The following is a 23942-nucleotide window of genomic DNA, read 5'->3' on the forward strand; positions in this document are numbered from 1 at the left end:
AATTTACATGCATAGGACGTTTTGGCATAACCCCAAAAAAGCTGGCACTACCAAATAATATCCAAACTATTATAAATGAGTATTTGGACTGTCATTTGTGGTTGTTTTTTCTCATCTCTTCCCTAACCTTCCAATCCCTTTCCTCTTATGCCCACATCTTCCTATTTTTTGAGTTCTCAACTGTCTATTTTTATTCTCTGTCTTTTTGCACCATTTTCCCTTGGTCTCGCCACTTCCCTTAACCAGTCTGTCAAACCTTTGCGTGCCTGTCTAAAAAACATAAGAACCAGTAGGACTGTGCTGGTAATACCAAAGGACCATTGCAATGCCAATAAAAATGTATTTCTGTAAACCTACAGTTTATTCATAAAATGTACTTAAACATAACAGTCCAGGTAATACAAGGTAATACAATATAGCAGTGTTTTTCAACCCCTGTGCCGTGGCACACTAGTGTGCCTTAAGCGGTTCTCAAGTGTGCCCCCAGATCTAGAGATGTCCACACCAGATCTAGAGATGTCCACACCAGTTTACAACCACCACCAGTTCAACTGTTATTTACTGGTCTCTTCTTTTCATGTAAATGGCCAATGTATTTTAGTTTTGTTACCTATGGGGACCAGTGTGATTGTTTTTTTTTTTTTATATGGGTGTCAATAGGTTTTTTTTTTTTTTCCTGTGGGGCCAATGTGGTGTGCCTTAGCAATTTTAAAATCTTATTTAGTGTGTCTGAAGGTAAAAAGGTTGAAAATCACTGCAATATAGTATAGAATTGTGCATATATTATTTTTAAAATAACTTGCATAAAGTATCAGTCAATATCATTCTACCTCCCCTCTCTGCACTTGCAGTATCCCTTCAGCCATTTGTTTCGCTCCTTCCCCCCCATCTACCTCCACTACCTTTGCCCTCTCATTCCCATTCGACACCCCCATCCTATCCCTCACCATCTCTGTAAAGCCTTCCGTGCTTTACTTTACAGTTCTGCAAGCCTCGTCATTTATGCTGACCAAGCCTGGCATGGTGTTGCACGTGTATTACTCCTGCTGTCTCTCGTCATTGAGGGGGGAGCTAGTGATGTCTTATACAGCCGGCAGATATCAGAAAATAATGAGGGGAGTTGGTGTTGGGCAGAAAAAGTTACACAGAGTGGGCAGAATTGAGGACATGGGGAAGTGGGACAGCCACTACCACTTAAACAGCGTGCACTTCTGCAATACAGGGCTCTGTCTAAGTGAGTAGAGAATTATACCCCTTTCACACTAAAGCTCTTAAAAACTGTAAATTGCCGTTTTTTTTTTAGCTTTTTTTAAACGGGTAGAGCTGCAGTGTGAAAGCTTCAGGGTGCTTTAAACATTTAACAAATATCAGTATTTGTTAAACGGTTAAAAAGCAGTGTCCTACCCGTTTCAGAGACGTTTTTATGGCAGTATGAACGGCTCTATTTCTATGGTTTAAAACGTGTCCCTTGATGGTTAAACGGGTTGAATGTGTGAACGGTATTAAATGCTTTTTAAAACGGTTTTCACCTGCAATGTGAAAGGTCTTAAGGCTCAGACCCATTTTGACATCCCGTTTAAGAATACCGGTCTTTACCAGTTTCTGCAGTGTGAAAGCAGCAGTAGGGTAACATGGCTTAGATTGGGTAGACATGGATAGTAAGAGAATATTGGGGAATGGGCTGGTCAGTGCTCTAGCAACCAGTGTTGAGAAACTCAATCCTGTCTGTACTGCACAACGGTGAAGCCATAATTTAAGACATTTCTATAATAAATATTGTTTACCAGTTGAAGGAAGGAACTGGAAAGCTTATGTAAGAGCCACATATTTAACAGACATGAAATTAGTGTATTTATTGAAGGACAGCTGTTACAACACAACCCCACCACAGAAAGACAGCAGTTAGCTTGAGTCTCCAACAGATAGTAGTAGTTTCTGGTTACTATATAGAGATGGATAAGAGACAGAAAATCTGTACAACAATACAAGGAAACTGTACAGTATGTTACCAAATATCATTGAGTTTCCAAAAGTATAAACTTATTTCAATATAATGAACTTTTCTTTATGACTTCAGTTACAAGGCGCTCCGCAAAAAGAGAAATCATTCATAAATGAACAAAAAGTCTTCATAGAATAGAACCAGAAGAGGATGTATTTAATAATCCTCTATGTCGTGGCGCTTACATGTCAAAAAAGAAAAAACAAACCCCCTCCCCCTAAAGAAAAAAAAAAAGTTCAGAAGAAACACCAGAAAGGAAAGGAAGACAGACTACATCAGTTTTTTTTATAGATTACAATACCTAAGTGTGCACACGGTGCAATTTTGCATTACAATTTTGACTATCTCAAACTATCACAGAAAGGTAGCCAAAAATCGCTATCGTGTTAACCCTGCTTGCGATACAGATGTGCGGCCCTCTGAGGTCGGTATCGCATGGAATAATAGAATGTGCAGGAAATGCAATTCCGACTCCCTTGTAACGTATTTGGCTATAGGGCAAATAGCCCATAGTCAAGATTGTATGGCTCTGGGCAGTTCAAGGGAAATCATAAAGTTAAAATCTGCCATAGCCACAATCTGGCTAACATAGAAAAGCACCTGCATAAAACAAAATTATATAAAAATAAAATTAAGCTTCCTCAAAACAAAATAAAAACAATGAAAACATGTTTGTTGAATCTCATCATCAATCCAAAAGCAATAAGCTCAGCATTTGGAAGGACCAGAATTTCACTGACGCATTAGGTACACAGAACTACATAACGCCAAGTCAGGACATGTAACGTGCTGCACAACACGTGTTCTCGAATGCTAAAATGACAGACAGCCTTGTGGAAACCCTGCCCTATTAGTCATGAAAATTAATTGCAGCAAGAACTGCCAATTACAGCAATGAGTCCGGGCCATTACAGTCTACAGTGACTGCTGGTAACAAAAACTGGGAATTGCATAAAGGATATAAGATCATGAATGTAATCCAGCCAATATCTTTCCACCCATGAGTCAAATATATTTAATACACTTACAACTTTATAAGGTTCAGCAAAAAGAGGAGAGGTGGATGGAAAGGCCTCTTCGCCCTGCTGGATTTCTTGATTTCGCCTTTCCCTTTCTTTCATACGCAGCACGTTCCGTTCTTCACGGTTCATATTGCTAAAACAAAAAGGAAAGAAACAAATCTCTAAGTAAAAACTAGTCTCACCAGATAGGAAGGACATTACCTCTGTAGTTACTAACTATTTTCAGAATTAGGGTTCAAATGTGCCTTAAGAATAACATAATTTGGTTACATGCTGTAGCCAAAATATACAAAGAAAATAGCTATAGTCTATGTAATCACGAGGGTTAGCCATCCTCCAAAGCATGTGTAAATTATGAATCAGAGCCCAAAGCTAAACCATGGTTTCCTGGTCTGTCCATGCTTTTCAGGCAATAGTGGCAGCAATGTGTATTAACAACTTATAGGTGTGAGTCAGCGCTGCAAGATTGTAAGCCTATAAAAGAAGTTATGTATTGACTGTAACCTAGATAATCATTGTCTTGTTTGGGAATGTTGCTATGGATAGAAAAGGAGTACAGTCACAGAAATAATAGTTAGGTCTGCTGTTTTAGCAAGCCTTCTAAGTGGAGTAACAAGCGACATTACATCCATTTATTTTACAGCAAAACTATATTTTCAGGTAAAATTTACAATGAACAATTACATATACCATTTCCCAAAACTGTGTGCCTAAGCACCGTGGGGTGCACGGAGGCTCTTGCAGGCGTGCCTTGGTTTGGTGATCCAGGACAAAATCAGAGGATATAGTTATACTCAGAGCACAGCACAGCTGTACACCAGCACATAACTGACCCTAAAGGTCCGTACACATTGGGCAATTTCACCTTCGCTCAGGGGCATATCCAGGGAGTGACCCGTGCTTAAGAGGGCTAAAATCACCCCCTGTGTATGGCCCCTTTACTCATTTTTTGCTTTGCAAAGAAATCATCCCCCAAAATTGAATGTTATATCCCACCACACAGATGAACAACCTAAATCAGTTCATAATACAGAAGTAGCCAATCAGATTTAACTGGAATTTGGTCTGAATACATATCTGCTGTCTGTTACAGCCCCTCTCTCTAGAACAAAGAATCATGGAATGTGTAATTATGCTACTACAATGTACATAATCTAATAGCATTAACGTTTCGGTACTTGTTTAGTTTCACAGCGGCAGCGCGTGCCGCTCTAGCTATGAATCTTGGCAGCTTGCCAAACGGCTTTACTTCTCTTAGCTACGTTATCAGCGAACCGCCTGTTTGAATCCTGGCAGCTCGCCAGCTGCCTTACTTCTGTAATCTACTTTATCAGCGTCCTACGCTGACTCCACGGCAGCCCAGCGCTGCTACTCCTAAGCTCCTGTCAAGCCTAGTGAGCGCCTCTCACACAGTGCTGGCGCCCGCATGATATCCTCCATCTGTGTGATACGTAGGAGCGTCTTAGACGCTCCAGCAATGAGACGCTCCTGCCTCTGACCTCTCTGAGTAGCTATTGCTCAGATGTATGATATGGCAGGTCTGAATGTGTTCCTGAAACACCCCCACTATCCACGGCAGCCTGAAGCGTGGAGAGTGCAGCGAGCCCCGCGAGAGGATGCGTTACACATCCTCCCGAACCTTTTCATACCCCCACCATCCACGTCGGCGTGGAGTTGAGTTTATACAGTGTGGTGAGCGCAGCGAGCCCCCGAGCCCGAAGTGTGCCCCGCGAGGGGACGTGGATAACTTCACATGTATTCCGCTGCGCTCGCCACGCTTCGGGCTCGCCACACTACAGAAAAACAACTCCACGCCGACATGGATGGTGGGGGTATGAAACGGTTGGGAGGACACGTGCTGCATTCGCTCTTCACGCTTCGGGATGTTGTGGATAGTGGGGGTATCAAATGGAGGCATTTGCCAGTATGTAACATGGAACACTGGAAAATGCCTCCTTCATGGACAGGAGAGGCACGCGCTACTCAGATGCAGGAGCGTTTAATTGCTGGAGTGCCTGAGACGCTCCTACGTCTATCACAGATGGAGAGCCTCTCTGCTGGCGCCCGCATGATCCCCTCTCCACAGCGCTGTGTGAGGTGCTCAGTAGGCTTGACAGGAGCTTAGGAGAAGCAGCGCCGGGCTGCCGCGGAGTCAGCGTAGGACGCTGATAACGTAGATTACAGAAGGCAGTTTGGCAAGCTGCCAAGATTCATAGCTAGAGTGGCACACGCTGCCGCCATGAAACTAAACAAGTACCAACGTTTCATTGGATGCAGGGCCAAATTACTAATGAGGCATAAGGAACTATAATGCCATAAAAATAGGCAGATCATCCAGACAGCCTGGTAATAAGCAGCCTCTCCACAGACCACACTGTTTATAAATTAATTATTGAAACTATTTCTATTTTCTTTTAGAAAATTATGCCATTTTTCTACTGTTGGGAACAGTGGAGGGGTGTACACACCCACATTACTGGCCACACCTCCTCTGCTTCTCACAATAGTTCCTTGATCAATTTTAGCTCCAGGCCAATGTAGTACTTAATCCAGGCCTGAATGTTTCCACTTCACGAATTACCATTCCAACAAAAACGCTGCATTTAGGGGGAAAGCATTTTTCACCGTCAGTTGTTCAGGTCAGCCGAATGTTACTTATGCAGTTATTTTTAAACAGTGCCAAAGATTCTTAATTGGATTGAGTTCAGGATCTAGGCCACTGTAGGTTATTCTTGAGCCACACCAATCTGGCCCTTTGTCCATTGCCCTTCAGTTTTCATTAGACTGAAAAAGGTTATCTTTGTTCTCTAGAAATTTTTACATTTACTAGTCACAATCTACAAGTCATTCTGCACCATTCCGGTTGCACGAGATACCCTGTGCCTGCTCCCTGGTTTAAAATTGGTCAGATTTGCACGGCCAACTGCTTTGAATGTCAGACATGCTTTTACATGGTTGATTTAAAGTAATGGACTCTTTTGGCACTACACAAAATCCATCTTACCTTAATGTTAAACTTTTGTCATAGTAATTAGCCAAGTTTTATCATTTGTGTGATTTTAGTAGACTAAAAGTGTGGATTACAGCATTGAAGCAATTCTCCATCACTGGTGATTGCTAGGCTCATGTAAATTATAGTGACAGTTGTGCTGCATGGCTCCTCTGAGTCCGGCTATGTTGAGTTGTAGCAGAAAATTCTGCATTGTGTGACGAATACTAAAATTGAAGACTGCAAAGTCTTTAGAAGACGGGCGAAAAATTGCTCAGTGTGTAAGCACCTGTAAGCGATTTTCCTGGGGGTGCAGACTTTTCCATAGCAGAACTCTATGAAAAGCCATCCACCACATTGCTCATCTGCTGGCAATACCAGCAGATGAGCGGCGGCCGGCGATGATGTGGGAGCGTGTATCAACGCTCACCACCACGCCGAACCACCCTGTGCGGATTTTGAGGTGAACGCAGCTTAAAAGACAAAATGGAGCTGCTTGTGCTGGTGTGTTATCACCTTCTACTTTAGCTCCACTTTATCTCTTCACTAGGCTGAATACATCTGCCACGATGTTTACAGGTTAGTCCCATTTAGGGAAAAAGGCCACCTCATTTCTCCAGGACAAATATTAATACTTTCAAATGTCTCTCTTCTAGCAAGTTCCACAAAAGTTGAATAGGGCTTATTTGACAAAGAACTCCATTAAGGGGCCTACACATGAGGCAACTGTGCTGAGCAATCTGAGTGATATTTGAATGTTCAGCAGTGCACTGAGCACTGTCAGGTTTAAGGTGACCATACACGTCCCGATATGGGCGTGCATTTTCAGCTTAACTAGCAGGCATTGCATGCCTTGTGCATGCAATGCAATGCGATGCGATAAAACGCAAGTACAAAAAGTATGTGAAGCACATACTTTTTGTACTGTGCAATGAAGTGCCATGGGAGCGTGCACTTCAAAGCACAGATCACACCGCCCGCATCGGAACGTGTATGGGCACCATTAGAGCTCTCCACGCATCGATATGGCCCTTACACACTGAGCAATGTAGGCCATTTTCTAAGCAATCTAATCAGATACTGCAGCTTAGAAAATGGGCTGAAATAACCCAGTGTGTAGGCCCCATTAGTCTGAAATACTGTAACCTTAAATAAAACAAAAGTGTATAATATGTATTCATGTAAAAATGTATTGCGTTTACAAAAACACTTTGATAAAGAATATGAAATATACGGTTTACAATAAGAAATTAGGTAGATGTTAAAAGTTCTCCTTTTGTGAACAAGGGTATATAACACTATTCAAGTACTTGAATGACAGTCTACATGGCAGCACTGATTTAATTATCAAGTGGCAAAAGCTGCATACGTACTCTGCCTAAAAAAAAAAAAATCACTCCATTGTTGAGAATAAAGCTTCACTAGCAAAATGTATTAAGAGCTCTATGACATTATACCGTTTGAGATGCCATCACAAAATCATTAATTTTCTGCATCTCTACACACACACACACACACATTGTGCCTTTGTGTGCTAAAAGAGGTCATAACAGGAAGTGTAAGCAAATTTTGCAGGGACACTTTCAACCGTTTCAAACATTGGTTGGATATGGAGAGAGGGAGCTGTCAAGACAGATTGGAGGTAGGAGCAAATAGGGACTGGGCTACAGGGCGGACAAGTGTGATGGGCCCCAGAGCTTCCATGCCCCTGTACAGCCACCGCATGTTCTAGCTGGCCTGCCAGTGACCCTCGCGGCCTGGCCATCTGACTGAATCACTGTGTGCGCCCTGCTGCTTGGCCTGAGGCCGCAGGTGCACTGCCATACCCGCCGCTGGTGCTGTGGCCTCAGACTCTTGCTCCTGTATTTTTACTGCGCATGCACGGATTATCTGTTCCATGCTCTGTGAACAGCCTGCCCTGTCTGCTCGTTCTTTTGTGAAAAGTGACAGGCCAGCATCAGCCAGAAGCCAGGACTGGGAACGAGAGAAGTCTACACCTGAAAGCCTAAATTAGGCTCATGCAGAAGAGGGTTGTGTGGATTTGGGATTAGGTGGGGGCCCCCAAATATCATTGCACAGGGCCCCAATATTTCTGTTGCCCGCCCTGCTGGGGCTGAAAGTTTGTACTTTCACAATGAGCGGTGTCAGTTTTCAGCCCACATTGCAGAAGCAATCATTTTGATGGGCAAAATGAACAACTTCTAATCTTATTGTAATGGTGTGTACACACAGGCACGATACGGCTTCCGATGTTGCAGATATAGTGCACATCGGATGCCATATCGCATGCGGATTGTGTACTTTTTAGGGCTAACGAGCCCGATGCGCGCTCCCGAGTGAGCGCAAATCGGCAGCGACATAGTGAGGGCAGGCAAGACTATATAGTCATTGTGCCTTTACTCACATAGCTCCGGCGGCTTCTCCTGGGGCTGCAGGGCTGAACGCTGAAGCGTAGTGACCTGGTCACCATGCCATCTGTGCCCCTGCCCGGCACCCTGGTGACAGGTATCGTGTCTTCTCCTCTTCTCTCCTTCATGCCGTGCGATGCGAGTCCCGATGCGATTAGATCGCATCGGGACTCGCATCGCACGGCATGTTGACAGTGTGTACACACCATAACTGACAATCTAGAGGATTTTATTTAATGTACACACAAAGATCTTGTACCACCTTGTTGATTGATTCAACAGGCAGAAATGATCAAATGCTTCCAGGGTTTTAAAAAGGGTAATACTGAAGTGTTTGCATTTCCTAGAGCAACTGAAAGATGCTGGTAAATACAAATCAGTCTAGTAGTGTCTTTGTGACAATTTGAGCACTGATGCATCACCATCTTTCAGCAAGTCCTCCTGACACTTTTGTAGGGTTTTTTTCCTTACGAGAAAAAGCCCATTAGCGATGGTGTAGAAAAAAAAAAAATGCATATATGAAACCCTACTTCTATCTGTACAAAAAAAGGCGTCTAGTAAACAAGCACATGCACTTGAAGTGTAGATTATTTTGCTTTAGAAAATAAAAACAACGATTAAACCCCATAATTTGCAGTTGTAGTTCTTCCTGTTTGCCTCTTTATCGATGTTAAGCAGGAAGCAATACCAACAAGATGCGTTAAAATCTTGTATGTCGAAATGGGTGAGTGAAACCAACCAACCACACGTGGCGAGTCTCGCCAGGGCCCACAGTCTCATCTCCCGGCCATCCACACTGGGCACGCAAGTTCTTACGTGCACTGCCTGGAGCCAAGCACTCACCGCACACAGGTAATACCAGCAGATACGCGATACAAATGTAGATACCGGGGCAAACATGCCAAACAGGACATACGGTCAGTCTTCACACTATGTTGCTCCTTTTTGGTCACTAAGCTGAACTTACACACATTTCTGCAAATTCTGTGCATCTGAAAGTTCTAGGATAAAGTACATGCAACACAGCTGCGATTTTGGCTATGGACAACTTTGACTATGCGATTTGAATCTATTACTGTGTGATTTTGACTGCACTAGATTGTATACAATATAGTGAAAATGGTCCTGCCTACACAGTCTATCAGTCTATTTTTATTTGTGTCAGGAGCCCTGTATCAGCATCACAAACTGTATACACACTGTGAGATATGCATTAAATTTTCTTCAGATTTTGCCTACATATTGAAAATGGAAAGCACATATTGTACAGTGTGTATGCAGCTTTAAACTGAACACTGGCAATGCCATAGCACAAGACCTGGTGCTGCCTGAGCAAGGATGCATCTGTAGGTAGGCACACCACCAACATTGTGCACACATTTAAGCACAACTTTCATCGTGATGTCCACAGTACAAAATGTGCCAATCCTTTAAGCCCAGCATACCCTAACATGGTCAAACAGACACAGATGTGTTAAAAGGACACTGTTCAGCAAACTTCTGAAATCCAACGCCAGGTCACAAAACTAATGACTACAGATTTTGGCTGCTTGGTGACCTGTAAAAAGATTTTAGCAAGTGGCAACTTGTGATCAGGGTGTTTATTTCTGCTGGAAGTGTTCATAGCTGATCACACTAGTGAGTGCGGTGTTGTTGGAGCATAGGAGAATACACCAGAGCTACAAATGCGATGTACACACATAGCCTACAGATAGACATTCTACATAAAATTATTATTTTTCAACTTTAGACTCAACAAAAAGTAAGATTATGCTGGTAAAATTGGAATTGGGTACTAAAGGGAAAAGCTTCCTTGTAAAAACACTCCTGGAAGCTTGAGTAAGACGAGAAGTCTACATTATGTTGAGGCACTAGCCCATGACAGGACCTTTTATAACTGGTTGCAGCTAAATGAGCACAGAACAGCATATCACTTACTTGAAAAGGGCTTCTTAAATATGTTTTTATTAAATCAAACATTTTACACTGAAGAGAGCCAGATAAATATGCCCTGTGACAAATGGCTTGTACAGTTGGAGTCTCCCCGTCATAAAAACTTCAATACAGAGGAATGGTTACCTAACCTTACTTCAGCCACCACAGCAATCTAACTTCCTGTGTTCGTGGAGACAGGATGTTAATCAAAGCCTAGCATCAAGTTTGTTTAAAACTGCAATATTGTAAATTAATTGAAGTAACAAAATAAGACATGGGTTCTGTGCGGAATTTCCTACTTCTCTGGAGCCAGACTGCCGGAGTATTGCACACTGTAAATATGGCCAACTTTTTTTTTTATTGAAGTGCCACTACAAAAAAGAAAAAAAAAAATATTTATTATCTAACGTGCCCAGTTTATTGTACCCATGAGATCACTTCTGCTATACTATATATAGATACAGTAAAAATAAAAAGTGGGAAAAAAAAAATAATTATTGCTGGATACAGCTCACCACTGAAATGACTAAAAAGAAGAAGTGATGAGTGCCAAGCCTAGGGTTGCCACCTCTCCAGGATTTCCTGGATTCTCCCTGAATTGGTGGCAACCCTCCAGGACGTTTTTGCAGTCTCCCTGATTTTGGGATTCTCCCAGAATCCGGGTGACTGAAAGCCTTCACAGACTCCCAACTGAGTGTGCACACTGTCAGGGGCATAGAGAGGGTGGTTCCAGCGGAGCGTGAGCTCCGGGCACCAGAAAGACCACAGGGCATGCACAGTGCGTCTCCAGCACTTGCGAGTTGCTGCCCACTCCACAGCTCCCTCTACCTACAGAAATATTTAAACTGGGCCATGGGAGAGGAGAGGAAGGAGGAGCACTGTGCAGCCAACAGCTTAGGATGCTGCAGCAGCGCTTCCTCCCAAACTGAGCCTCAGAGGAGAGATAAGCCGGCTGCTACGGTGTATCAATCCCAGGGGACCTCTGCCGTCAGCTGAGAAAATGGTGACGCCAGTGTGGAGGGAGGGATTTGTGTGTGTGGACGGTCAGTGTTTGGGGCAGATATACATGTTAGAGAAGTGAGGGGGTGAAGTTGTCATTGGTGTCAGGGTGAGGGGTGGATGTATGAGGTATCTCTGTGTAGGAGTTGTCAGTAGGGTAAATGTGTTATTAAATGTAACAATAGGGGACTTCAATACATGTCAGTATTAGAGGCCACGCCCGCTTTTCTGAAAAGGTCATGCCAGGTTTACAAAGCCACGCCCACTTTTTCGGCCGCGCACATGAAGGTGTGTGTGTGTGTGTGTGTGTGGGGGGGATCTCCAGGAATCGAAGATGCCTGATAGCTAAGCCCCCTGTATTTGTATTTACTAGAGTGTGTGGTCACAAGCCACTGCACCCCAACCTGGGAAGTGTAGGTGCTGTTTGCACCCCATTCGTAGGAATGGCAAGTGTGTTGGTACTTCTGTATCTATATATTTGGGTTGATTTTTTTATTAACCTCTGTTACTGTGATCATAGCTTTCTCATGCACCCTAGATAAGCTCATTTACCTGAAACCTGTGACAGCTGCCCCTTTAATACTAATACAGGTGCTGTGTTTGGGATTCTCACCTTTAAAAGCCATAAGGTACTTGGCAGGTGAGCTCTAAACTAAGAAAAAAAAAACATGTTCATATGAAAGCCAGTTGTTAGTGTAGGACTTGCAGTGAAATGGGGTCCCTTGGCGATCGGCTGCAAGCTTAAATGCATTGATCAATTCATGAACTAAAACCCCATATTCATTTGATCATTTGTATATTAAGGGGAGTCAGTTTATTATGCTGAGTGCTGAGCCCCCTGTATTTGTATAAAAGAAACAGATATCATGAGTACACACAACAGGAGCACAACAAGTTATTCTGGAGTCCTTCTTAGCCACCTTTCTATGACCCGGCTGCCACGAGGATTAAGCTGGGTACAAACTAGGCATGTTATACAAGTTTGCTGATAACGACCATTCATTACAAAAAAAAAAAAAAGATGATCTACCAGTATGGACTCAGTGTTGCTAGTGGCACGTACACCTGCAGGTCACTAGCAACATACCCATCAAAATGTACATGCTGCCCAACCAGGGGATGTCTCTAGCAAAGATTCACCAGCAGGTGTAGTGTGTACCTATCATTAAACGTGTATTGTACACCCTGCCTGGTTGGAATGAAAATCTGCTAATATATAGGTGAAATAAAAAATGATAATTTGCAGACAAAAAGGCGAAATTTGTCTGTCAGTTTTCTGACATTTCCGAGCAAAAGGTCAATTATCATTTGCGGACATACTTTTAGCCTGTTGGGACTAAAGTTGGCCATACATCAGAAAGACTGGTCTTATGTAGGGTACACACCAGGACGACCCGCTCACGGTGACGCGGGGGGGCACGACCCGCTCACGATGTGCACCGTGAGCGGGTCAGATCCGATGGCGACCCGCACCCGGCTGTATGGTCGTCATTGAGATCCTACCTGCAGCAGGTAGGATCTCAATAACAACCGACCGACCCGCGGGACCGCGCATCGGATCAGTATCGGTCCACACCAGGTCAGAAAAGGGCCCAATCAGCACACAATCTACATCCAATTGATCGGAATTGGATCTAGATTGTGGGGATCCGGCCCTAGTCATCCTGGTGTGTACCCAGCATTACAATCAGGATTGTGTCCAATTTCCCTTCAACTCCATGGTAGTTCTTGGTGGTTTTTGGACACAAAATGTACTCACAATCTGTCATACAATCCATCTGCTGCATGATTGAAGCTTCAATCCCCCTATGTAAATAGGGGGCTGGCCTACTAGGATAGGAGTACCAAAAATCATTTATTTATTTTTAATTTACAGGTTGCCAGCAACTACCTATCTGCTCACATATGCTGTGTTATGCCATTATTAAATAGCCAAAATGCAGCAATCCTCTGAAAACTGTTTTCAGAGTAGTGACAGAATTATGCAAAACGACGTCCACCGCTCTCTTCAGCCGCCGGCCCGTCTGCCGCTTGGAAACTTCTGCAGCTCCCAGCATCTTCACTGCCACAGGCTGCCCAGAAGCTGCAGCTCCTCTTCTTGGCTAGTCAGGGAGGGATGGTCACATGACTCTGGTTGTATGAGCCATCTAAAGACAGATTGCATGTGCTTAAAAGCACATGCAATCTGCTCCCAATCCCAACAGATCAGAGGACCAATCCTCCAATCTCCTGGGGCTGGGAGATTGTGTACACACAATCTGCATACAATCCATTGAGATTGTATGATTGGGTGCAATGTCTTTCTGATATATAGCCACTTTAAGGCAAACACTGCCACCAAGCCACAAGTGATTGGGTGGTAAGAGGATGAGAAAAACTTCAGCAGTGCATTGTAAGTAGGTAGAAATGAGACAGGTATGGGTTGACCCTATTCAGGTCAACATGCATTGGGTTAACCACTGAAGTCAACAGGGCTTAGGTCAACAGGGCTGGAAGGTCGACAATGACATGAGGCTTTTTCCTCCGTCAGCGAGGGTTCCCCGGGATATTGAATAGGGTGAGTGGCCGGCGTGGGGGTTAAACGGCGACGGTGCCTTGTTTTTGGCGATCCCCGCCATTTAACCTCTCAGCCACCCATGCCTACAGCTAGCAGGATACAATTTAATGCACTAAATAGGACTGGTAACATCTAGATAAAGTCCAAAAAGAATTAATATTTACATTAAAAGGATGACATTTACATTTTAACTTAACATCATTTATTTGATTTAGATTGACACACTGAAATAATTCTATTTTAATTCTGAATGGACCAAATAATTTAGCAAATACTTCTCAGAAAAATGACATTTATATTAATATATTATGTATAATATTTTAACTTCTATTTGCATGACTTTTTTTGTTAAAATTTAAGAATAATATTGTACAATTTGTCCAAAAGAGAGTTATTAGATGGAGACATTTTTTATTATGCATTTTATTCCCCTCCAACACTATTTCTACCTCCCCATGTGCTATTCCTGTAATGTATACCTCCATAGGTTGCACACCCTGCAAGCAGTGACCTACTCACTACACCTCAGCTGGTTACCTAGGATGTTCCCCTGTGGGCAGAATGTGCTTCACGTGGAGGTTTCCATAGGTTGTAGATGATACCACTACACAAGGCTCACCTCCCACAGCGTAACCTTCCTAGTGCGCCCCAACATGGCTGCCTCATCTGGTACATTTGTTGATGGGATGAAAAATACATGGACCCGACGCTACACTGCAATCACTTAATTTTGTGTCATTTCTTCTAGGGGTAAGATATTGCACCCAGGATAATGGCTGCCTCCCCTGCTACCTTGTTAGGTTGGAATACACAACTCGTGAAAGTTATTATTCACCAATACAACATTGTGCCTACTGTGTTCTCAAGGCTTTTAGGTCTGTGATTTATCTATTGCTGTACTACCCAAATCATATGTATTATGTACATTGTTTTGATGTCTTTAAAGCACCTCGAGTCCAGTTGGAGAAAGTGCGCTATATAAATAAAACTTACAATAGGATTCAAATATTCCACCTTTAACCATAGTCTCCATTTAAGACGCGGAGTATTATTCCTCTGTGCAGACTCCTATAACCCTCACTATAGCCATCTTGGGTAATTATTTTTTGCAATTTTGATGGACACTACTTTGTATGTATATTGCATTTTGACTTTATGCCCTTACATAGGATATTTAGTCTTGATCCTTTTCTTTACTTACTGGTGACTGAACTCTTTCCCTCCCCCCTCCTTTCTATTTTTTTTCTCCCCCAAACAAACTTGCCATGTTCAGATAAGGTGCATACACATGGAACGATGCCAGAAGCTTTCCGACATCGTTCACGAGTGTATCAAATCATTCATCGTGCGTACACACGGAAAGATTTGACACACTTCACAAAAGATTGGGTCTATAATTTTCCTGCATGCAGGGAAGATCATAGACCATGTGGTATGTGCATCGTTAACGATGGACAGAACTATTTGAACGATTGGTTGTCCCATCGATCGGGAATGCCCACCTTGTTCTACAAATTGTCCCATGTGTATGCACCTTTACTGTTTGATTTATGTTTTATGCCAATCTTCTTTTGAGTATTTTGTCTGTTTCACATTGCTCTGTATTATATGACAATTGTATTTTTTAAATCTTCAATAAAAATATTCATGTCAAAAAGTATAAAACAATAAAATAAAACAAAGGAAAAGAATAATAAACACTCTGCTCTCCTGTAGAAGTAGCATTCCCCACACTCAAAGGGTTATTTGCTAAACCAAGCCCTAATCCATACAATGTTTGCTTGCTCATCCTAGCTGAGCAGGAAGCAATGGTCATATGTTAATGCAAACCCATTAACTCATTGTGTTGTATGACTGTACACGTTCACTTACTTGTTTTACAGAGGATGCGTGAGTTACCAGCTTCTAACAAAGTTGCATGAAATCATACCCTAATCTTAAACCAATGCCAACACCTAACCTATCAACCTAGCGATAGTCTTCTCCAACCTCCCAGCTATTAGGTCACATGACTGGGACAGTCCTTGTCAAATCAAGCTTAATTTATTTTGCTTACACAAATTAATGCTGGGCACAAGTACAAGGAAGATAATGACCACAACCTCAAAATAAATAGCTTTAAAATGTGTGTGGGCAAAATCGTTTTACAAAACTGAAAAACACATAGCAATATGAAGGAATGCAATAGTTTTGTGCGCAAAAAAAACCCAATTCAATTATTATTAAACAGCTGTCAGCACCGGCATTTAAACTCACAGCCCCCTGTGCGGACGAGGGGATATAAAAGAAAAGTGACCTGTTTCAGCACCCAAATGGCACTTTTCCCGTCGCTCCCAGAACTCTGGCAGGGTTTACTTATTTTATGTGGCTCACCCTGATCTAACTGGGTCTGATCAGCATTGAACAAAAAACTCAAATTGAATTGCATCCCATGATACCCAGTCGCTGTATACAGATCAGGTGCATAAAACTATTTCATTCTCCCTATAGAATCAGTAAAAGTAATGGACCTATGTGTTATTGCATCAGCATAAGGGAATCCAGCTAATTATTGGAGATTTGGTTTAGTCTATATGCAGTACACAAAGAGTATATCCATATTTGTGTACAAATCCAAATATAAGGGTTAAATTAAAATGACCTGGTTTTAACATTAAGGGTCGGATGCATCAAGCTTCAAGTGATAAAATGGAGTGAAACTACCAATCAGCTCCTTACTGTAATTTTTCAAACCCACCCTGTAATATGAATATAGAATGTATCTAACAGAACTGACCAGCATGAAATGCGGGTCCTGTGATCAATTGGAGCATGCTTCAGACATTGTTGTACCCACTTAAAAAAGACCACATTTCGGTTGAAAACAGGATCTGTGATAAGTTCCTGAACCCATGTGTTTTTGCACCCCCTATCATGAAAACGGGCCAGCCTCTGGGGCTAATTAAATAGCGTATGGGGGATATTCAATGAGCCGCTCTTATGTACCGGGATACGGTCATTGGGTCACCAGCATGAGGGTCGACAAGCATTTAAGGGTTTTTTTTTTTACTGTTTTTTTGAGCCAAAATGTGCCGACAGGCGGTATTTCATGCCCTACCATCCATTAGGGCGTAATGGGAAAATAAATAGGGTACTTGTATACTATCACGGCTCCAACGATGGGCATCGCACAATGAGAAATCGCATTTTCGATTTTCACAGAAATCATGGACATGTGTTCAAATCATGTAAAATGCACCCAAAATGTCATTTTTCACACTGTATCACCCCCCACTATCAACGCCAACCCGAAGCGTGGCGAGCGCAGCGGTATGCGTCCTACGACCTTTTCATACCCCCACTATCCCCGTCGGTGTGGAGTTGAGAATAGAAAGTGTGGCGAGCGCAGCGAGCCCGCGAGGGGCGGCGGTACGCGTCCTACGACCTTTTCATACCCCCACTATCCACGTCGGTGTGGAGTTGAGAATAGAAAGTGTGGCAAGCGCAGCGAGCCCGCAAGGGGCGGCGGTACGCGTCCTACGACCTTTTCATACCCCCACTATCCCCGTCGGTGTGGAGTTGAGAATAGAAAGTGTGGCGAGCCCCGCGAGGGGACGCGGATACCTGTGAAGCCCGCGAGGGGACACTGATAGCTGTGAAGGTATCCGCGTCCACTCGCCACGGTTCGGGCTCGCTGCACTCGCCACACTTTCTATTCTCAACTCCACGCCGACGTGGATAGTGGGGGTATGAAAAAGGTCGTAGGACGCGTACCGCCGCCCCTCACGGCCTCGCTGCGCTCGCCATGCTTCAGGTTGGCGTTGATAGTGGGGGTGATAGTGTGAAAAATTACATTTGGGGTGCATTTCACATGATTTGAACACATGTCCATGATTTCTGTGAAAAATGACATCGCATGCGATCACATGCGATGCGATCGCATGCGATTTTTACACAAATGCGTTAAAATCGCATCGCATGCCATTACATATGGCATGCGATGGGAGCAGTGATAGTATACAAGTACCCAAAATAGTGTGCTGAGCGTATTGAGGCACCGTTCCCGAAGCATGGCGAGGGCAGCGAGCCATGCGGGGGGACGATGTGCTACGTGTTTCAGTGTTTATGTTGATATTCCTGTAAAAAAAAAAAAAAAACACACACGTCGACCAAAACCATACCCAATGTACCACAGATAATTGAATATTCCCCTTGAAATTACAACATAGTTTTTTTACCTGCTCCACTATTTTTTTCAGGACTTTAGCTGCCTTATAATAGCAACTAAGCTATTAACAGCTATTTGGACAAGTCACAGGAACTTCAACAAAATATTATAGCACCATCACAGATCTTAAGATCGGGTAACATTCCTTTTAAAATCTGCTACATGTTTGAATACCTGTAATTACGGTTACTTATTTTGTTTTAAATTAGTTTAGTCATACCTTGCTAGAAGGCACATCTTGATGTTCACCCATAAATCACTGCTGAACTTATATTTTACAGGGGTTTGTCCCCTTCAAACACTGACAAAAAGTGTTTGTTCCATTCTCCCTTCACCAAAAGAAGTCTCCCCAGTTAACACAGGTTATAGCTAGTTTCTAGAATTATTAGAATAGAGTAGTTTCCTAAAATCATGCACTACTATTTTAAAATGGTTTATACATAGGTTAAATAGTATTATAGGAAATATCCTACCACTTATCACCACCACTCCGATTGTGTGCAGAATGAACGCCTGCGCTTCAAACATGCTTCTGAGAGTTTGGCCTTCCCGCACTTGCACCTAAGAGGGGAAAAGAATATTTTACATTTTAGCTTACATAAGTAAATGGCACAGGAAATAAAACAGAAAAGTTATGAAGTATCTACAGTAACACTTCTCAATAACAAAAGTTACAGCTAGAAAAAAAATACAGCCCCAGCTTTTTACGTAAACAAAATACAAAACCACCACTGAAAAACAGTCCCATAGTGTCAGAGCTTTCTTCATGGTCAAACACAGTAATTATGTGGTCACTAAAGCTGGGAACACACTGGCAGATATATTGGCCATTTAACTGAGCAGCCAGTACATTGCAGTGTGTACCATCAATGACTGAACTATGTTTCACAGACATAACGTGATGGCGCAGTCGCACCTCCAATGGCAGATACATGTAACCCTATATTGGCGCATCATTCTGTGTGAAAAGGCGATCCGCCAACCGCCCGTTCATCTGCTGGACAAGCCAGCAGCAATTGACAACACAACTGGTTCCGGCAGGGTGTATGCAGAGCACACTGAATGACACGTCTACAGATATATCTGCAGAGTACATAAAGCACAATAAAATAAATATATATTTCATTTCCCATCTTATAGTACTTTGCAATGAAAGTAGTTACCACTTGAACAATGTTAGATGTCATCCTATGACCTACCACCAATCAATGCCTAAGAGCTAAAAGGTTTTATATCATTTCAGAACAGGAGATCTAATCAAGGATAGAAGTCAGCAAAATTGTGGTTCACAACAAGCATCTTGTGGAAAATTAAATCTTTCTAAGTACAATAAACACTATGTTCATAGCAACACAGCATGTTCAAGCATCCATTAGATGTCCACAGGACACTAAATGGAGTGCACCAGCAAAAGGAAAGTAGTACAGTTCAATCTCACATACTAGAGACACACAAAGGACATTTTGTTTTATTAACACTTATATGGATGACAATTAGTCGCTCTCTCCTTGTGTGTCAAACTCCTAGGAAATGACAACCAGGTGGGGTCTCCCATATACCAAACACTTGGGACCAGAAGTATTTTAGATTGTTATGATGCAATATTCCAAAATATGAACAAACACGACATGAATTTAGGTTTTATAAGCATCATTTACACACAGCCTTAAGATCATTTTATACAATATTTTTAATAATGTAAGTCAAACAACGTTTGTGTACATTGAACCATTAGAAATCAAAGATTCACTATCTAAAGGCCCCCTTACATTTGTCCGACTTGTCATAACGACAAGTCGGACCCGATTGTCCCAGCAGCTCCCCGGGAGGGATCACATGCGATGGCACTTCATGTGCCAAGTTTTGCATGTGATATATCGCATGCGATTTATCACATGCCACTCCCGGGGTGCTGCAGGGACAATGGGAGCGGGGGACAGCAGCGGGGATATGCCCGCTACCAGAGAGCGGGCGGGGGTGGAGGGGGCGCAGGGAGCCGCGCAAGAAGCCGCTGGGCAGGAAGCAGGGGGGGGGGGGGGGGGGGGGGGGTTGGCGGCGCAGAGTACCAGGGAGCCGGGCAGGAGAAGACGATGCAGCAGCAGCGCGAGTGGCACGAGCAGCAGAGCACTTCCAAAAAATGAAAAACCCCATACAAATGCATAGTAAGCCATTGATTGGCTAAGACCTCTCTCAGCCAATCAGCGATTGGCTGAGAGAGGTCTCAGCCAATCGCTGATTGGCTGAGAGAGGTCTCAGCCAATCGCTGATTGGCTGAGAGAGGTCTCAGCCAATCAATGGCTTCCTATGCGTTTGTATGGGCTTTTTTTTTTTTTGGAAGTGCTGCTGCAGCGTCTTCTCCTGACCGGCTCCCTGGTACTCTGCGCCCCCCTGCTCCCGCTGATGCTGCCCGGCTCCTTCTGCTCTGGTAGGTCCCCTGTTGCGGGGGAGCATGGCTCCGGGCAGCACATAAGATTTGACAAATCTTATGTGCAGCCCGTCCGACCTCCCGTCTCCGATCCGATGCGCACGGGGCCGCGCATCGGGTCGGAGGGGATGTCTCCATATGCGATTTGGGACGATTTCACGGCCCGATTCATCGGAATCGGGCAAAATCGTGCCCAAATCGCATAATGTAAGGGGGCCTTAAGTTTCTCTTCAGGGGCTGTCAATAATAAAACAATTGCTCCAGGCGAGCAGAGTGCTGACATTGTGTGGGTATGTATGTACAGCTTTTGCCATTGTAGAGGGCACATGGGCAAACACATTAACACTCCTGAACGGTACAGTAAATAACACTGATTATCTCAGCACCTCACAGAAGAGCGAATGCAGATCAAAAATCACAAAAAAAGGAAAATGCTGGATATGGCAAATAGTGATAAGAATACAGACCAGTCAGATTGCCCATGCGGATTCCCTGTCCAATGTCAAAAGTGCCTACAATGGGCAAATTAGTGGCAGAATTGGACCCCTGCGCAACGGAAGGTGGAGGTCTGGTCTGATGAATCATGCTTTCTTTTTACATAATGTGGTTGGTTGGGTGTGTTCACAAGTCATTCACTTGGCGAAGATATGGCACCACGATGCACTATGGTAAGAGGCAGTGTGGTTCTCTGGGCAGTGTCCTGCTTGGAATCTCTGGATTGCATTCATGTGGATGTTACATTGACACATACCATATATGCATCAAGACCAAGTACAGACCTTCATGGCAGCAGTACTCCCTTTCAGCAGGATAATATGCACAATGAAAAAAAACGTTCAGGAATAGTTTGAAGAACAAAGAATTCAAAGTATTGCCTTGCCCTCCAAATATCCCCGATTTCAATCTGATCGAGCGCCTGTGGTATATTTTTCGAAAAACAAGTCAGAGCTATGGTGCCAGATACTAAAAGTACACCTTCAGCAGGTCTCGTGGCACGCATGTACCGACAAGCCACAGCTGTTTTATATGTAGGAGTCAATGAACTATGGGGCATGTGGTTTTTAAAGTTATGGCTCATGAATTAACATAACCAAAATATACACTGGGAGGATGCACAACGAGGAGTGTTGCCTTGTATTGCTAAAGTTGAACGAGGTTATGGATTTGTCTCTCTAGTGGAGGTTTTAAGTCAGGGATAGCCAACTCCAGTCCTCGAGAGCTACAAACAGTTAACGTTTTCCAGGTCTCCTCACAGAATCACAAGTGAATTATTTAGCCCCACCTGTGGCTCTTTTAAAATGTGCTAATCAGTAATGAATGCACCTGTGTATCTGCGAGATGAGCTGGAAAACGTTGGTAGCGCTCGAGGACTAGAGTTGGCTACCCCTGTTTTAAGTCATTAATCTGAACCTTTAAAAATACTAACATCCAGTATATTCATGCCAGCGGCCACAACAGAATATATAAAATTTTAAAAAATTGACAAAATGCCACAATAGTTTGTAACACATAGCTGTGAAATTTTCAACTCTTGAAGTCAAGATTTTTTTTGTATATAAATGATCTATTTTGTGTCTCCTCAAAATGGATACTATGGCTTCTTTACCATACATGTTTTGTCACCGCACAAGACTAAATCAGGTTTTTATTTTTGTATGGAAAAAAAAAAAGGGGGGGGGGGTCTTTTAGGGACATTCCATGTGATGGAATAGGACATTTGGTTACATTTACCTAAAATGCCATTCCATTACTAAAGGTTTGTACATACACAATAAAATAGTTGTGATGTGCATGATAATGACCATCGTTAACAATATTTTTATTGTCTAGTGTGTACGCGCTAAATACTTAATGCATGATCCTGTAGGTCGTAGCAATTTCCATCATCTGTACATGCAAGACGACATAGGATATCAATAGAAAGCCTTGCCGCAGAATGCAACAGGATGGCATTGGGTGGTGTACCTCTAACAGAGCACACAGTTAAAGTCCCCTTGACAGACGTAATACACAAATGAGGGCACAGACCTAGAGAGGCGGTAGACACTTTAAAGGGGGTGCAGGATAACGCTCCGACAGTGGGTTCCCTACTGCCGGTGCTCCGACAGGGGGGGATCCAGACTCACAGGGGCTATTCTCCTTTGTGGGGTTCCACGACTCCATAGAGGGAGAATAGAACCTGTGGCGACCGTAGCGAGTTACCAGGCCAGCAGCAAGCCCGCAAGGGGCTTCTTTGCGCTCGCCCCCCTGTCGGAGTACCAGCAGTCAGGATCTCCACTGTCGGAGCCCCATACCACACCCCTTTAACTTTTTACTAACCGTACAGGTGAGGATGAAATGTAATCATATATGTTTTCCTCCACAATTCATTTAGATTTTATTTTTAAATTTGATGACAAAAAGAGCAGACTAGATGGACCAAGTGGTTCCAATCTGACGTCAAATTCCATGTTTCTGTGACAACATTAAGAAATAATTTTGTTTTGTGAGTGGCTAGCTTCACTTAAAGCCAACACAATTGGTGTGGTTTAGCAAAAAGCTATACATAGTGATACTACTTCTCTGGTATAACCAATATAGACACAAATATAACTGAATAGTTATTACAGTCTGCACAAATGATATTAATATCAAGGTCTTTTACTTAACTACATTTAAGTATACCGAACATTTAGATAGATCCCTGAAACAAATCATTTTAACTCATTCACAGTAGGCTTAAAGACCCCCATCTGCTGTGCGCAAAGCAACAGATCTGTGTTTGACAAGCTGTTAAACAGATCTTATGAAACAAATGTCAGGATTAGGAGGGATTAGCTGCTGGGTAAGGATTTCAATGTATGAAACACTGTACAGTGCATTTCTGATGCAGTGCACAGCACACAATCATCTTACTATGCTAGTGCAAAGCCACACACCCATCTAGGGGGCTCTGTCTGTACAGAAGCTATGGGGATTTATCCCTGTAAAGTTCTGATTGAACAGTTTACACAATATTGAAACTACAGGTATATAGAAACATCCTGCTACTTTTTTTGAAGAAACCAGGCTAGGTGCATTTTCTATTATCGATAAGAAGTATGCAGTGTCCAAAGTAGGCCAAAGAGATGCAATAAATAATGTAGAAGAATGCAATGTGCAGTGGAATTGCAGCTCTTTTCTAAATTGAACAGAAACTCTTTAGATGTAATCAGAACCTAGTAGGGCCTTTGAAACAGAGGAAAAACATTACTAGAAACAAAGATTTGACAAGGGGTGTGGAAGATTACCTCTGCATCCTACAAGGGGATCCGGTTGGTCAATTAATCAACAGTAATCAAGACAATAGGTCAGCCACTATTGGTCATCACATGAAAAAAGGTAGTCAGGCTTTAGGTCGACAAGGAAATGATCAACAT

The 23942-nt window shown here is 43.0% G+C and overlaps 1 protein-coding gene across 9 annotated transcripts in view; it reads right to left on the reverse strand.

Annotated features, from left to right (window-relative positions):
• AFF4 (ALF transcription elongation factor 4) overlaps positions 1–23942 on the reverse strand; it is an 86421-nt gene that overhangs the window by 35388 nt on the left and 27091 nt on the right. For 8 of the 9 annotated variants that reach the window (XM_083181953.1, XM_083181954.1, XM_083181958.1 and 5 more), the window contains exons 2-3: positions 18593–18680; positions 3031–3157 (exon numbers count right to left, since the gene is read on the reverse strand). In XM_083181953.1, coding sequence (XP_083038079.1) covers positions 3031–3153 — 123 coding nt within the window. In that variant the 5' untranslated portion in view covers positions 3154–3157; positions 18593–18680. The remainder of the gene's footprint in view (positions 1–3030; positions 3158–18592; positions 18681–23942) is intronic. The other variant, XM_083181961.1, reaches the window with a different exon arrangement.

This window comes from Crinia signifera, chromosome 4 (genome assembly GCF_055691185.1).
Source record: "Crinia signifera chromosome 4, ASM5569118v1, whole genome shotgun sequence".
NCBI lineage: Eukaryota > Metazoa > Chordata > Amphibia > Anura > Myobatrachidae > Crinia > Crinia signifera.